The following is a 14,033-nucleotide window of genomic DNA, read 5'->3' as shown; positions in this document are numbered from 1 at the left end:
GTTTGTGCAATAATCCCTCCTTGTAAACTGCTGACGAGTGGCGTGTAGGCTGCCATTTTATTAATCACGTGACTTTTGGTAATCATGTGACTCGACAAGCTGCGGTGAATTGCTGCCACTCACGATTTGTCGCCGACAGCCGCATAGAAATAAAACATGTTAAAATATGTGTGAAAAAACCGACATAAGCGGGCCTTAAGTTGAAGCAACATTCTGTCTTAATGTTTAATATTTATTATCTTTACAGGTAACACAGCACTGCACCTAGCAGTTATGCTAGGGAGAAAAGGTAATGTTTACAGATAGTACTACATCTATATATGCTAACGTGGATTTAGCTAAATTCTTAGTGATCCCACAATTATGTGATTGCATATAAAGACAAAACCTTGCCATTTTACCAATTTATGTGTAGTAATTAATGTTTACATGCTTTTTCAGAATGTGTTCATTTACTGTTGGCCCACAATGCACCAGTAAAGATAAAGAATAGTCAAGGCTGGAGTCCATTGGCAGAGGCGATCAGCTATGGTGATAGGCAAACAAGTAGGTCATTCATGAGCATACATGTCTTGCTACTTGTGATGTATGTTGGCGATATATTAGTCAGTTAGTTACCTCGAGTAGGGAGTCTCATGCAAGGTTCTCACGAATAAGCCTTAAATGAATTAGATGCAGAAATCAAATTAGCTATCTGCAATAATTTACTAATAAGATTAACGTTGCATTGATTGTATTAGATTATGTAATTATCTGTGAAAAGCCAGTGGTATGTGGTGCCCCCCAATAATGTGGTGATTGTATCCAAATACAGTTACTTCGCTACTGAGAAAACTGAAACAGCAATCCAGAGAAGCACTCGAGGAGCGAAGACCAAAACTCACTGATGCTCTTAAGCAACTGGGAGACTTTTACATGGAATTGAAGTGGGATTTCCAGAGCTGGGGTATGTAATGTTGCATATTCCATCACCATACTGATCGTAACAGCCTAACAATTAAACAATATTGCTTTCTTAGCATTTCGTTATGTGTCAGCAGAGTTGTGACGATAAGCAGGCAACCGGTTGCATCTCCAATGGCACCACGTTATAATGACCTCTTTTAATGAATGTTCCGCTTAGTGAACAAGCATCAGGAACATATCTTGTTCACTCAGTAAGTTATGGTAGTATTTGTGTATTATATAACAGTATGCAGTAGTAAGATTGATTAAATTAATGTTGGTGGCCACGTAAGGAGAGAGATGAGGTTCTTAGCAGAGTCCATGCACATGTTTAATTACCATAGACTGGAATATGTTCCTGCATGTTTGTCTTTTGTTTCAGTGCCGCTTGTATCGCGCATACTTCCCTCTGATATTTGTAGGATCCACAAGAGAGGTAGTAGTATCAGGTGAGTGCAGTGTAAAATAGTTTTGGCTGAAAACATGCTAAATCACATAACTACTTGCATTTCAACCATTATTTCCTCTGCCATTTTGTTGATTGTCGGATGTAGATATAGTAATCTCAGTCTCAGAACTCGGGTTAGTCTTGTAACTTAACCAGCGCTGGCCTCAATTTTACTTGTGAACGTGATTCTCGATTGGCATCCGACCAGATATCGCATGGGCAGTTATAATAGATACTGCATTGACATACACCTAGCAATCGGGAAACATACTTGCTGAGGACTAGTCTGTGACTGTTTTAACAGTCTGACAAAAGCTGAGGACAATGGGTCTGCATCAGATTTAACAGGTGACAGTCATGATGGACAGCACTGACACTTGGCTGTGACACATGGAGAATCGCACTGTGGACTCATCGAGCGTGTCACGTCACTATTGCAGGATGGACACCACTCTGCTGGACTTTAACGACATGCGGTGGGAGAGGGGTGACATTTCATTCATCTTTGACGGGGACGCCAAGCCGTCACACTCGCTTACCGTGCTTGACAACCGCGTTAACTCCTATCAGAAGATCAGATATGAGGTAAGGTCGTGTCTGCCCAGTGAGCATAAAAGATCTCGCTGCAAGCGTGGTTCCTGTAGTGTACTGCTGCTAATATGGATCCATTTCCATATCATCGCAAACAAAATTTCCGTAAATGAAGATTATACTGATTACCAGTGAAAAAAATACACGGGGGCGGCGGGCGAAATCGCCCCCGAAGTTCCAAAAAGAGCTCCCGAAAATGTTATTACGGGGGCGACGGTTAAAAAGAAAACTGTTCGAGAATCGCCCCCGAAATTGCACGCCTCGAAGTCAAGGCATTATCATTGGTTACACCAGCCGCAGCTGCAAAAACTGCTGCAAAACCCGCAATGCCTGTCTCGGCTATGCAGTTGCAATAGCGATTGTGTACGCTTGACCTGCCAGCCAACCGTTTGCGATCGCAATCGCATCATTCCCGCATATATATATGCATGCACACGCAGTGTTTCCCCTGCATTGACGCCAGCTAGGCGGCCTCCTCGCTCAAATTCTCAGCCACCACGCAGAAATTTATCCAAAACACCGCCTCGCTGACGAAAATCACTGTTCTTCCATCAATAAACTACACTTTATTCAACTAATATCGAAATAAAGCTCCAAACGTAAAACACAACGCCGCTACTCATAATGCTGTCAACACGCACACACAATACATGCTAGTCACAACACAGGCTAACCATACAAACACGTCTACTCGACGAAGTACAAGTAGTTATCCTCCGCAGTCCGCATGCAGTGCCGCGGAGGATATTGTTTTCGTGGCCGTTTCGGTTTCGTGTATGTGGCGGTGTGTACTGTGTATGTCTGTGTGTCTGTCCGCTCAATATCTTTCAAACCGTAAGAGTTAGAAACTTCAAACTTGGTCCACAGTTGCATCTTATGGGGCGAGAGATTTTGAGCCACTTTCACCCAAGGTCAAGGTCACAGGGTCATTAACTATATTTCGAACACTGATACGTACGTGCGCACGCAGAGCTGCGTGTGTTATGATCTCGATTTATTCCACTGCGCGCTACAATGCACTGGACCAATGACGAATGCTAACCGTTCCACGAACACAAACACAAACTAGAACAGAAACGACACGCATTCGCTTTATATGCAGAAGACTCGAATATTATCATATTTTTACGCGTAAAGTTCTTTCGCATACGAGACCCAAACTACGACTGGGCCGGGCGGTACCCTGATATCCGCGGCATAGTAGATTCTTGTGTTGGATACCAGATTTCAATGCTTGGTATCCCGCCGGGATAGTAAAAAAAAATCGTCAAAATCGGAATAGTGGTTGTTAGTCAGGGCTTTTAGGGCTATATAGCGGTTGTTTGGTGCAGATTCTTCTAAAAGTACCAAATTTGGTCCAGAGGTAGCTTATACAGGGCGTCAAGTTCCTATTTTTCCCTATTTTTTCCTATTTTCTGGGCAATTCCTATTTTCTCCTATTTTCTGGACAAATTCCTATTTTTTCCTATTTTCTGGGCAATTCCTATTTTCTCCTATTTTCTGGACAAATTCCTATTTTTTCCTATTTTTGAGGGCTTTTCATTTTTCTGAATCCAGAATTGTATAAGGCATGGATCCTTCTTAGAATGCAGGAATTTACATTTCAGGTGACCCAATTTTCACAAAATTTCCGCGAGGGAGGACCCCCACACCCCCACCCCTTACTTTAAATTAACGTAATATACTCTTTACTATCACAGATTTTATTTCAGTAAAGTTGTTTCTCAGTTGGATGTGGTATGTGTATCCAGAGGGGGGGTCCAGGGAGTACGGACCTTCCCTTTTTTACCCCAAAAAAGGGAAAACACATAAAAGATAATTTTCTGCTTAAAAATTTGGAATTCCATCTTGCATTCTAGACATCAAAATTACTGCTCAGATGCTCTCAGAATGCACCAATTTTTAAAAATGTTCTTGGGGGAGTTCCCCTTAACACCCCCCCCCAAGTTGCAACGTGCCTTAGACACGTCGCATAAGCTGCCTTCGGCACCTTTTTATAAAAGTGCCCTTTATTTCTTACCCCCCCCCCTTTTCAAAAAGCCGGATCCGCCCATGTATACATTGGGTTTTTTGGGTTAGCTACATGTATGGGTGCTTATGCATGTATAAACTGTTTATCAATTTTAACATGCATTTCTCATTAAAACCTCAAAATATTGTTCGCATGTGATGTAACTCCAAATATGTATATTAATAAAACCATTTGTGGTGGATCGGGATGGCTGTAGGGGTGTTGGGAGGCCATCTAACGCAACAAATATTCCTATTTTAACATATATTTTCTCACCAAAATTCCTATTTTTTCACATCTGAAATTCCTATTTTCCTATTTTTTGAGCGTCACTTGTCACTTGACGCCCTGCTTATACCATACTATTACGATTTCTGCCGGGCGCCAAGAAGGGCGCCCCCTGGGGCCGCCATATTGGGCAAATCCAAAATGGCCACCATCTGAGCTAAAGATCAAGTGTAGTTCCAAAAGGGAAAGGGCTAGTATGATAAAAGTTTATATATTTATGTTGTTTTCAGGGTCCGAGAATCTGATTATAATGTTCTTACATCGATTTGAGGTTTCTTTGGGCTGTTACAATGGTCAAATCCAATATGGCTGCCATACGGGCAAATGCTGTGATGTGTATACTTAGATTTTCTAATCTTTTTCTATCTTTGGGTGGATGTAATGTTGGGATGAAACTAATTTGAGGGTTATCAATTATTAACATGCACACATAAACATACTGACATACATTAGTTAAACCTCACATACACACAAACCCACACCCACAACCACACACACACACGCACACACTCATACGCACATACACGCAAGCCATTTAGTCTGTCAGTTCTGTTTATCGTAAGGAAATAATAAAAGGAATGATTTAAGTACCAAATATTCTTGTAAATTTTTATTCTACGAAGCTCAAACATGGTGGACAATGCGGTTTTCAAACACACGGCGGAGCGGTTGGGCTCTATGAAAACCCAGAGGCCCTATTACTATTCATTCTTGCGGGAGCTGATTGCGCGAGAATAGTGGAAGAATTTGAAGCTGCACACGACCCACCTCCATCATTTACTGCACATCATGAAGGATATCCTCTCTTTCGTCACTGTGGTAGAACAGTTGGGGAATCCTTTCCTTGCAAGAGGTCTTGACCTGATAGCACTTGACACGCAGGATGTAATGGAGCAGGAAGTTGCTGCCTCTCTGTCCCAAATCCATGACACTGGCAAAGCTCTTCATACTGCATACGTCAATGAACGGTTATTAAGGGCATCAACCCCAATAACTAATACTATCCCACGGAAGAACGCGTTAACCTTTGCTAATCGACCCGACAAGAAAAAGAGCAGGAAAGACATTGGCACACAGTAGCAAAACATGGCCTTAGTGACACAACTGTTCCTGTCACTCCAGTCACGTCCAGATGCTGATATAGCAGACTTCCGATTCAAAAATCAAAGAAAACCACCAAGTTTAGCGGATCGAGGGTCGCTGCGATTTGGAACGAAGTCCGAGATTCTCAAATGCCTCGATGTACCCAATGGGAGTGCAGAAGCTGCGAAACATGCCGCGGTTGTGGTGTTGGATATGGCAGCTGTGATCCACATGGTACGTCCTACAATAGCAAAGACATTCAATGAGTAGGTACAGCTCCATATTGAACCATATATAAAGGCACAAATACACAGTGATACTCAACGAATCGACGCTGTATGGGATAACTACCCTGAAGAAAATAATCTGAAAGCTATTTCGCAGCTACGACGCGGAAATGGTCCCAGGACAAGAGTCGGCAATGGCAACACTCCAATTCCGAAGCGCGAGTGGAGCAGTGGATTCCTCAAGAATGAGAATAACAAGAAAGAACTGTTCTCATTCATCGGTGTGCAGATCGCAAAAGTTGACATGGGCGGAAAGCTTTGCCTAAGTACCCACTTTGAGAACGTGCTTTCAAACAGGAATTGTGACCTCGAGTACCTTCAGCCATGCAACCATTCCGAAGCGGACACCAGAATTTTCCTTCATTTGGCTCATGCTGTGAATCAGGGATACAAAACAGCCTATATCCGAACCGTGGATAGCGATGTTGTTGTTTTGGCAGTCCGATTTTTTTAGAATCTCGGCCTATCGGAGCTCTGGGTAGGCCTCGGTAGCGGCAAACATTACCGTGACATTCCCGTCCATGTCATCTTCACCAAGCTTGGTACTTCAAAATCCTTCGCACTACCCCTCTTCCACAGCCTAACTGGGTGCGATACAACATCACAGTTTTTTGGTTGTGGAAAGAAGACTGCCTGGGCAGCATGGGCCAGCTTACCAGAGTTAACTAACACATTGGTGACCCTCACGAGAAACCCTGATGTCTTCACTCTCGAGTCGATACATATGCAGCGGATCGAATGCCTAGTTGTTCTCATGTAGAGCAAGGGATGTGGTGCAGATGGTGTCAACGAGGCCTGGCATCGCCTATTCACCACTGGAAGCAGAATGTTGGAGAACCTCCCACCTACACAAGCAGCACTGTTCCAGCATGTCAAACGAGCGCTACTTCAGGCCAGCTTCTACTGGAATCAGTCTACCACAGTGCAGCAACGAATTCCGACTTCAGTGAGTGGGGCTGGCAAAAAGATGGTACGGGTGCCTGGCAGCCGCTATGGACTACACTCTGTGACGCTTCAGAAGCATGCACCCTTCTGCTGCACTGCAGCTGCCTCAAGTCATGCACAGGAAGGTGAAAGTTCAATCGCGCCGGTGTCAGGTGCACGATGCTCTGCAAATGCGAGAGCGGATGTAGCAACAACGTTGACAGCAACGACTAGTGGGACTTAATGCTAAAATATATGGGCACAGGCCATACATATATCGAGAGCACTGTTGTGCCCAGTTGAACTTACTGATTATATAACTGGACACAAACCATGACAGTAATCACTTCTAACCAAACATTCCATATCGGAAAGCCTACCTTGCCTGTTGTATTTGTCTCTTTATACACAACTGTGTAACTGTAACTATGTTAACCTAACATACGTGTAGGAATAGATGACCAATATGGAATAGACAAATCAAGCAAATTATAATTCTTGTTGAAGCCATGTCCACCATTGTCCACCATGTTTGAGCTTCGTAGAATAAAAATTCACACACACACGGCTTAATTATACGTGTGTGCCTGTGTGCGTGCTTGCGTGTGTGCCTGCGCGCGTGCGTGTGTGCGTGCCGGTGTGCCTGCGGGCGTGCTTGCGTGTGTGCCTGCGCGCGTGCTTGCTTGTGTGTGCCGGTGTGCCTGCGGGCGTGCTTGCATGTATGCCTGCGCGCGTGCATGTGTGCGCGTGCGTGCGTGCCTGCACGCGTGCCTGCGCGCGTTCTTGCACGTGTGCCTGCGCGCATGCGTGCCTGCATGCGTGCGTACGTGTGTGCAGGTGTACCTGCGGGCGTGCCTACGTGGACCCGTAGGACCAACGACCCGTAGGATTATAGAACGGTAATCCATGGAAAATTTTAATGAAATTCACACGTATATTTTTCCCTGCCGGCACACTCGTGTGTCATTCCCGATTGTAGCTTTTTTGTCAATTCCCCGAAAGAGTTTTGCTGTCGCTCTCTCATAGTCCAGCAATGCCAACCCTCTACATTTTAGTAGTGATTAGTACCACGCTGAAACAATCGTGCCCCCCTCCCCGTACTTCAATCAATAGGCGTGTTCACACAAGAAAAACCGCGCTGCTCATCCCGCTAATAGCGGAGATAATAGTGAGCTAATTGTGTCGTTGTTCACACAAGCGGAAATATCTCGCTAATCGCCGAGCGGGATAACACGCCGCGGTGCAAATAAGCGCGCTTATTCCAAATTAGCGCAGTCGGAAGTGTTCTTTGCAGCACGCTATTTTGAGCGCGATTTAGTGAGCTAATTGCGTTCACACTTGTAAAAAGCTCGGTTTTTCGAGCGGGCTGCAAAAACCGGGTTTTGCAGCCCGCTAATTCGCGCCAGTGTGAACGCACCTAATGCCACCCCTGCCAGCAGGCACGTACGCAGCGTCGATGGATGTGCACAGCCATACACGTGCCTCGCGGGCCGCTTTCTCAAACCCCCTGAGCTTCCAGGGCCCTTACGCGGGCCCTGGACCCCAACCGCAAGAGACTTCGCATATAAACAATCGATCCTCCTCGCTCGTACAGGCAGACACTCCACTATTTGCGCTAGCCGTAATACAATGTTTCATGTGTGTGGCAGCGTATGTACTACAATTTAGAACGTGTGTGTGTGTGTGTAAAATTAATAATCCCCCCCCCTCGAACTACTAATTTGATGGCCAGAAACTACAGATTGCTTCAAATATATTGGCATCATATGTTGGCATCTCTGTAAATGTGATCGTGTATACGCGAATATATAGTATCAAGCGAACCAGACAATGCGTCTAGACAATACGTCTGCAGTGTACTGTGGAGGCGTATGTAATATCAGGAGTCTATCAAAATTTGAAAAAGTAACCCCGGAAAAGAGTAGCCTCCCCGAAGTGGGAAAAGTAGCCCCCGAAATTTTTGAGGAGTTGGAAAAAGAGCCCCGGAAATTTTTTTCACATCCGATTACTATGTTATGGTGTCATTTCACTCAACATATATGCTTGCAATCATGATGTTTTGTTTTGTTTTATTCCTTACAATTAATTAATGTGTGAAGGAGTCGGAGGTAGAAATAGAGGAAGAGGTGGATATTCTGATGTCAAGTGACATAGTGGCTGCACAGATGTCCACAAAGTCTATCACATTCTCACGTTCTCAATCGGGATGGTTTTTCCGAGAAAACAGAACGGTAAGTTGTAGCAGGGTATTCGCTCTGCATTCATGCATTCAGACATTGCTATACCATATAACGTTATAGTGCCAATCTTCTTGTTCAGCAACGACAGAGTCAAGCAATATCGCTGCGGTCCATGCATGTTCTCAGCGCATTTTGTTAGCGTGTGAGGTTACTAGTTTGCACCAGTCTGGTATAGTGGCATGGGTGGCATGCATAACAGTTGCATAGCTAGCTGTCGTTGCCACGATGATAAGGGCACTCACGCGTGGCATAGTGACGAGAGTTGGTGTTCAATGTCTGCAGGAACTCGTGGGTCCATTCTCTGCTGACTTCTATGCAATCAACGGCATGAACCTCGCGTCGCGCAAGCGGCGTGAGCATCTGTCCGAAGAGGACCTTCAGAAGAACAAAGCTGTCATTGAAAATCTGAGCAAAGGCAACACGGCCGTTATTGACACGACGCTGGAGACGAACGTATGTGCAGCAGCTCTCTTTATTATAAACTCATTATTATATATCCTCCCCGCGTGATTGATATGTGTACATGCACGGGTGCATGCGTGCATGTGTGCATGCATCCCTGTGTGTGTTAGTGAGTGCATGTTGGAGAGCGTGTGGATGCATCCAAGTGTGCGTGTGTGAATGTGTGTGCGCATGGGTGCGTGCGTGTGTATGTGTATGCGCATTGGTGCGTGCGTGTGTATGTGTATGCGCATGTGTGCGTGTGTGAATGTGTGCGCGCATGGGTGCATGCGTGTGTATGTGTATGCACGCGTGCATAATTGCATCTCTGTATGGTTTTGCAGCTAGCTTTTTGCCAGCTGATAATAGGGGCTGAGATACCAGATATATGCCCAATGTTCAGATGCAAAACTGTACTAACTGTCACCTATTTCTATGTTTTGATTTTGATCATTTCAATATTTGCTTGATGTATCATTTGATACCTGTCCATTCAGATGGATGTTAAAAGCGTATGGCACCTGAAATGTGTGAAAGACCTTTGCAGGGGGCACTATATAATCAATAATTTATTACCCTTTCTTCAGCAACAGCTGCTACTGGTTATGATACTCAGTCAAGTGATGGTTATCGTGTTTGCTTACTTCAGCATTGTGTTACTGACTGTGCCTCTCGTCTAGCAAGCATGCACCTGATCATTACGCATTCGATAAAATTCTACGCAATTTTCCAAGTGAATGCACAGTTTTCTATGCTACTGCATATATTCATAATTGCATAAATCTAACTAGGTGTGGTTTGTCTGCTGTCTGTTACAAGCACGAATTTGCATGAATTCTACTAAGATAGAATCTAGGTTATCTGAAATGCTGTTATTCTTGTTAAATTACTTATTACCTTTTGAAACTAGTTGATTACCTTACCACATATACACCTCATCATACTGAATTGTTAGCAATGAAAATAGCGGTGTGAAAATTGGTAGTATAAATGTTGATTATTAGTGTCCTTACGTCCTAATATCACATAATTTCCCAATTTATATAATGTAATAATTGGTATGGGTATTAAGGTATGGAATTACTCATCTTCATTTCCATAGTACAGGGTTTGCACAGGTCCTGTAAAATTGTAAAAAAAATCCTGGAATTTAAACATGCCAAAATGCTGGAACGCCCTAGTAAATGACCTAGACTATGGACCTAGAAATTTATAGAAAAATTTATAATAATATAATCCTATAATGAAAGACTATTATTGTTTGATATTGGAAATTTCATTTAATTTAGCGCGTCTATCTTGACTGAGAAGCATTGAATTTGCTTCATGCAACGGTTTATTCACAAATTATTGATTAGATCACACAAAGATTGTGTTTAAATAAAATCTCTCAATAGTCATTAGTGGAAAATTGACAATGACGTTTTTAAGTCGTGCAAAGCTCTTGGAAAAACGTTTTACCTTTCATGTACGAACACTGTTATTTCTCTTGCAGGTGCAACAACACAAGCGAAACTCGTTACCACCTCCTCCGCAGGCGGAAGTTACGTGGGAGCATTACATTAGCACAGTGCCGGCGCCTCATCCTCATCTTGGCCGACAACTCGTCTACAAGGAATCATTAAAGGGATTCAGGGCAACGGTGGCCATGAGCAAAGAGTTCCCACTGTCAATCGAAGTGTAAGTACAGGAGGGGGACATGTAGGTGACATCTCACAGTGCATGTTACAGTGGCATTATTACATGAGGTACCATGTACTTCATTCCATTAGTAGCACTAGCATGTATTCTGTGCTGAATGCTTGCCTGCATGTAGCATGCAGTGGCCGACACCATTCCATAGCAGGGCGTCTTTTAATTGAATGCTTCTTAAATTGTGTTCTTTATGAGGTGAACCAATCTGGTGAAACCAATCTCGTTTTGTGTGTTTTGTGACAGAAGTTCAAAGGAAAAATCATGTGCAACTCACTACTGGAATTCTATATTGAGTTAATAAAAGTGAGATCATCTTCTTTTCATCAAATCCTCATTTTTTTATTTAATTGAATTCAGGTTACTGGATGTCTTGGAAGTGATTGCCCCGTTCAAGCACTTTAGCAAACTAAGGGACTTTGTTCAGATGAAGCTGCCTCCAGGTTTTCCTGTCAAGATAGGCAAGTGTTACTTTAATGCTTTATTCGCATATCACACAATCAGCTCGTGCATTAAAATTATGTAGTGGACCCTGAAACAATAGAAAAGATAAAGACAATGATCTTATAGAAGAGGTAATTAAAAAGAATAAAACAATGCTCGTTATTTCTCAATAATACCATAAACCGTAATAAAAACCTACACACATTAAACCTGCATGTTTTAGTGCATGTGCGTGCGTGCGTGCGTGCATCCATGCGTATGCACCTACGTGTGTTAACTGAATATTTACCTCCGCCCAACGGAGTTGGAGGAGGTTATGTTTTTGCTCTCGTGTGTTAGTGTGTTCGTGTGTTCGCGCGATCGATATTAGCGCGTCGAGTCGTATGACGTATGTCGTTGGCGGTCGGTCGATATCACCCAGCGAGCCAGCGAGTCAGCAAGCCAGCTCGTAACACATACATGTTACATGGGAGCGTTGGCGTATATCGTGGGTTATTCGTGTGTTCGTGAGTCGTATAGCGTATGGCGCATGTCGCTGGCGGAGGTATGCACTCCGTGAGTGCACTCTGTCTAGTTTAGTAATGAAATTATGTATGCTTGCAGACATCCCAGTTTTACCTACGATCTCAGCCAGAGTGACGTTTCAGGAGTTTCATTTCCGGGATGATATTCCAGCCAGCTTGTTCCAGATCCCTCGCGATTACCAGGAAGACTGTGGCCGCTTCCCGGAGTTATGACAGCTAGAGGAACACTGGGCAATTGTTGGGGTAAAACTTCTTCTTCTTTGCTTCACAGTCTGGGCTCTTCTTCCTGTCTCTTCCCATAAGTATGTAGTGAGCCACCAGGCGTATGAATAGAAGGTCTGGACTATCTCTACATGACGCAGATCAACTGCTCTACCTCATGATTGTTTGAGTTGCATATCACTCGATGCCAATTATCGATTATCTGTAAGTTAGTGATTAACGTGGGAATTAGTTTCCCCTATTTTTCACATACGTTTCCAACTTTCAATCACACATCACCTGCAAGGACGTTAAACTTCATATTGCTTGCTCCTGTTACCTCCTTCATTATTAACTTTAGCATTAATGTCTCCATCTGCATCTCCTACCCCCTTCTAACTTTCCTTCTGCCTCTCTGCCCTCTCCCTCTACCTCTTCGTCAACCTCTCTCTCTCTCTTTTTCCCTCTTCCTCTCCATTTCCTTCTCCCTCTCTCCCTTATTGTCTCTCACACTCTTACACCCTCTCTCTCTCTCTATCTTCCTCTCTAACTCCCTCTCCCACTCCTCCCATTTCTCACTCTCCCTTACCTTATCTTTCCCTTCTTCCTCTTCAGTATCCCTTCCTTTGCTCATTCTGTTTTTCATTTTGTCTGTCCCACCCACACACTACTCGCTGTCACTCTGTCACTCTGTAAAGTCGTTGCTCACAGCGTGTCACTTTAATAGCTTGCCTGCTTTTTCTGCCTTATCTAATTTCAAGGTGCAATATTACAGGTTCTTGATAGCATGAGATACTTACAACGAGCACCAATACAACTACGGCGGCGCCACCACCTGAGCTGTCTACCGGACTATCGTTGCTTGCAGAGCGAGCAGATTATTGCATTTGACGTTCCCATGGTAATGATGGGGTCTAGTTTTGACTGTACCATTATTGCATTTGTACCACGGTAGCCTCAGTTGTTGTTGCTGTTGCTGTTGTACACAGCGAACACAACCTACACTATTAAGTTAAGCTAACCTCATAAGCAAACCATACAAATGCGGTGATGTACACTTCTTTTGTGTCTAGATCACACGCAGTGTACATAAGAAGATGCAGTTTCTTTAGCATGACGTTCACTTGCTTCTTCAACCTTCTTGATCTATCACTCTTTGGTTTAGAGAATGGGGAACTATGTGACTTTTTACTGTTCTATAGGAGTTTTGTATATAATGTGATACAATTAATTATACTGTGTGCACTATATGGTTTGCCGACTAAGCTTGACATGAGATTAGGTGGTTGGTGGTGAGCTTGCATCATCTAAATTTCACTTGTATGTGACTTTCTACGAGGAAAACCAGTAGTACTTATAAAAGAGACCTCGGTCACTTGAGGTCTATTTTGTGCTCGAAATTGTAATCGTAATCAGCTGTAGTATATTAGACCCATATTAATTTATATGTATACATTATTTATGTAATTTATTGCCGTTATTAATCTTATCAGCTCTCATGAGTGTGTCAGCGTGATAGCTGACGTGGGTGTTTTGTGTAGAATGTTAGATTGATAACCGATATCCATTAACTTATGTGACCCTTTGTCCCAGTTGTCTATGTAAAATACTGAACGTTTTTCTTTCCATTCCTGTTACACTTTCACTTGCACTCGCGCACTCCCTCACATACTATCACAAAAAATGGACGAGAACGCATGCTATCTATGTAAGTTAGGTAGCCTCAATTACTCATCTCAGACTCGTTTAGTGGTCATATAGTGACATCTATCCTTACATCTATCCTACATCTATCCTACATATATCCTTACATCTATCCTGACATCTATCCTTACATCTATCCTACATATATCCTTACATCTATCCTACATTTATCCTTACATCTATCCTACATATATCCTTACATCTATCCTA

The 14,033-nt window shown here is 43.3% G+C and overlaps 1 protein-coding gene across 1 annotated transcript; it reads left to right on the top strand.

Moving 5' to 3' along the window:
* The first annotated feature begins 242 nt into the window (after positions 1-242).
* Positions 243-13,745, top strand: LOC106818973 (ankyrin repeat domain-containing protein 13C-like). The gene is made up of 11 exons (XM_014823638.1): positions 243-289; positions 442-546; positions 815-946; positions 1,328-1,394; positions 1,834-1,978; positions 8,677-8,808; positions 9,100-9,270; positions 10,754-10,938; positions 11,311-11,411; positions 11,998-12,161; positions 12,895-13,745. The coding sequence occupies exons 1-10, from the start codon at positions 274-276 to the stop codon at positions 12,129-12,131; spliced, it is 1,188 nt and encodes a 395-aa protein (XP_014679124.1). The 5' UTR covers positions 243-273; the 3' UTR covers positions 12,132-12,161; positions 12,895-13,745.
* Positions 13,746-14,033: the final 288 nt, after the last annotated feature.

The sequence above is a fragment of the Priapulus caudatus genome, unplaced genomic scaffold (genome assembly GCF_000485595.1).
Source record: "Priapulus caudatus unplaced genomic scaffold, Priapulus_caudatus-5.0.1 Scaffold2703, whole genome shotgun sequence".
NCBI lineage: Eukaryota > Metazoa > Priapulida > Priapulimorpha > Priapulimorphida > Priapulidae > Priapulus > Priapulus caudatus.
This window is presented reverse-complemented; position numbering and strand designations above follow the sequence as displayed.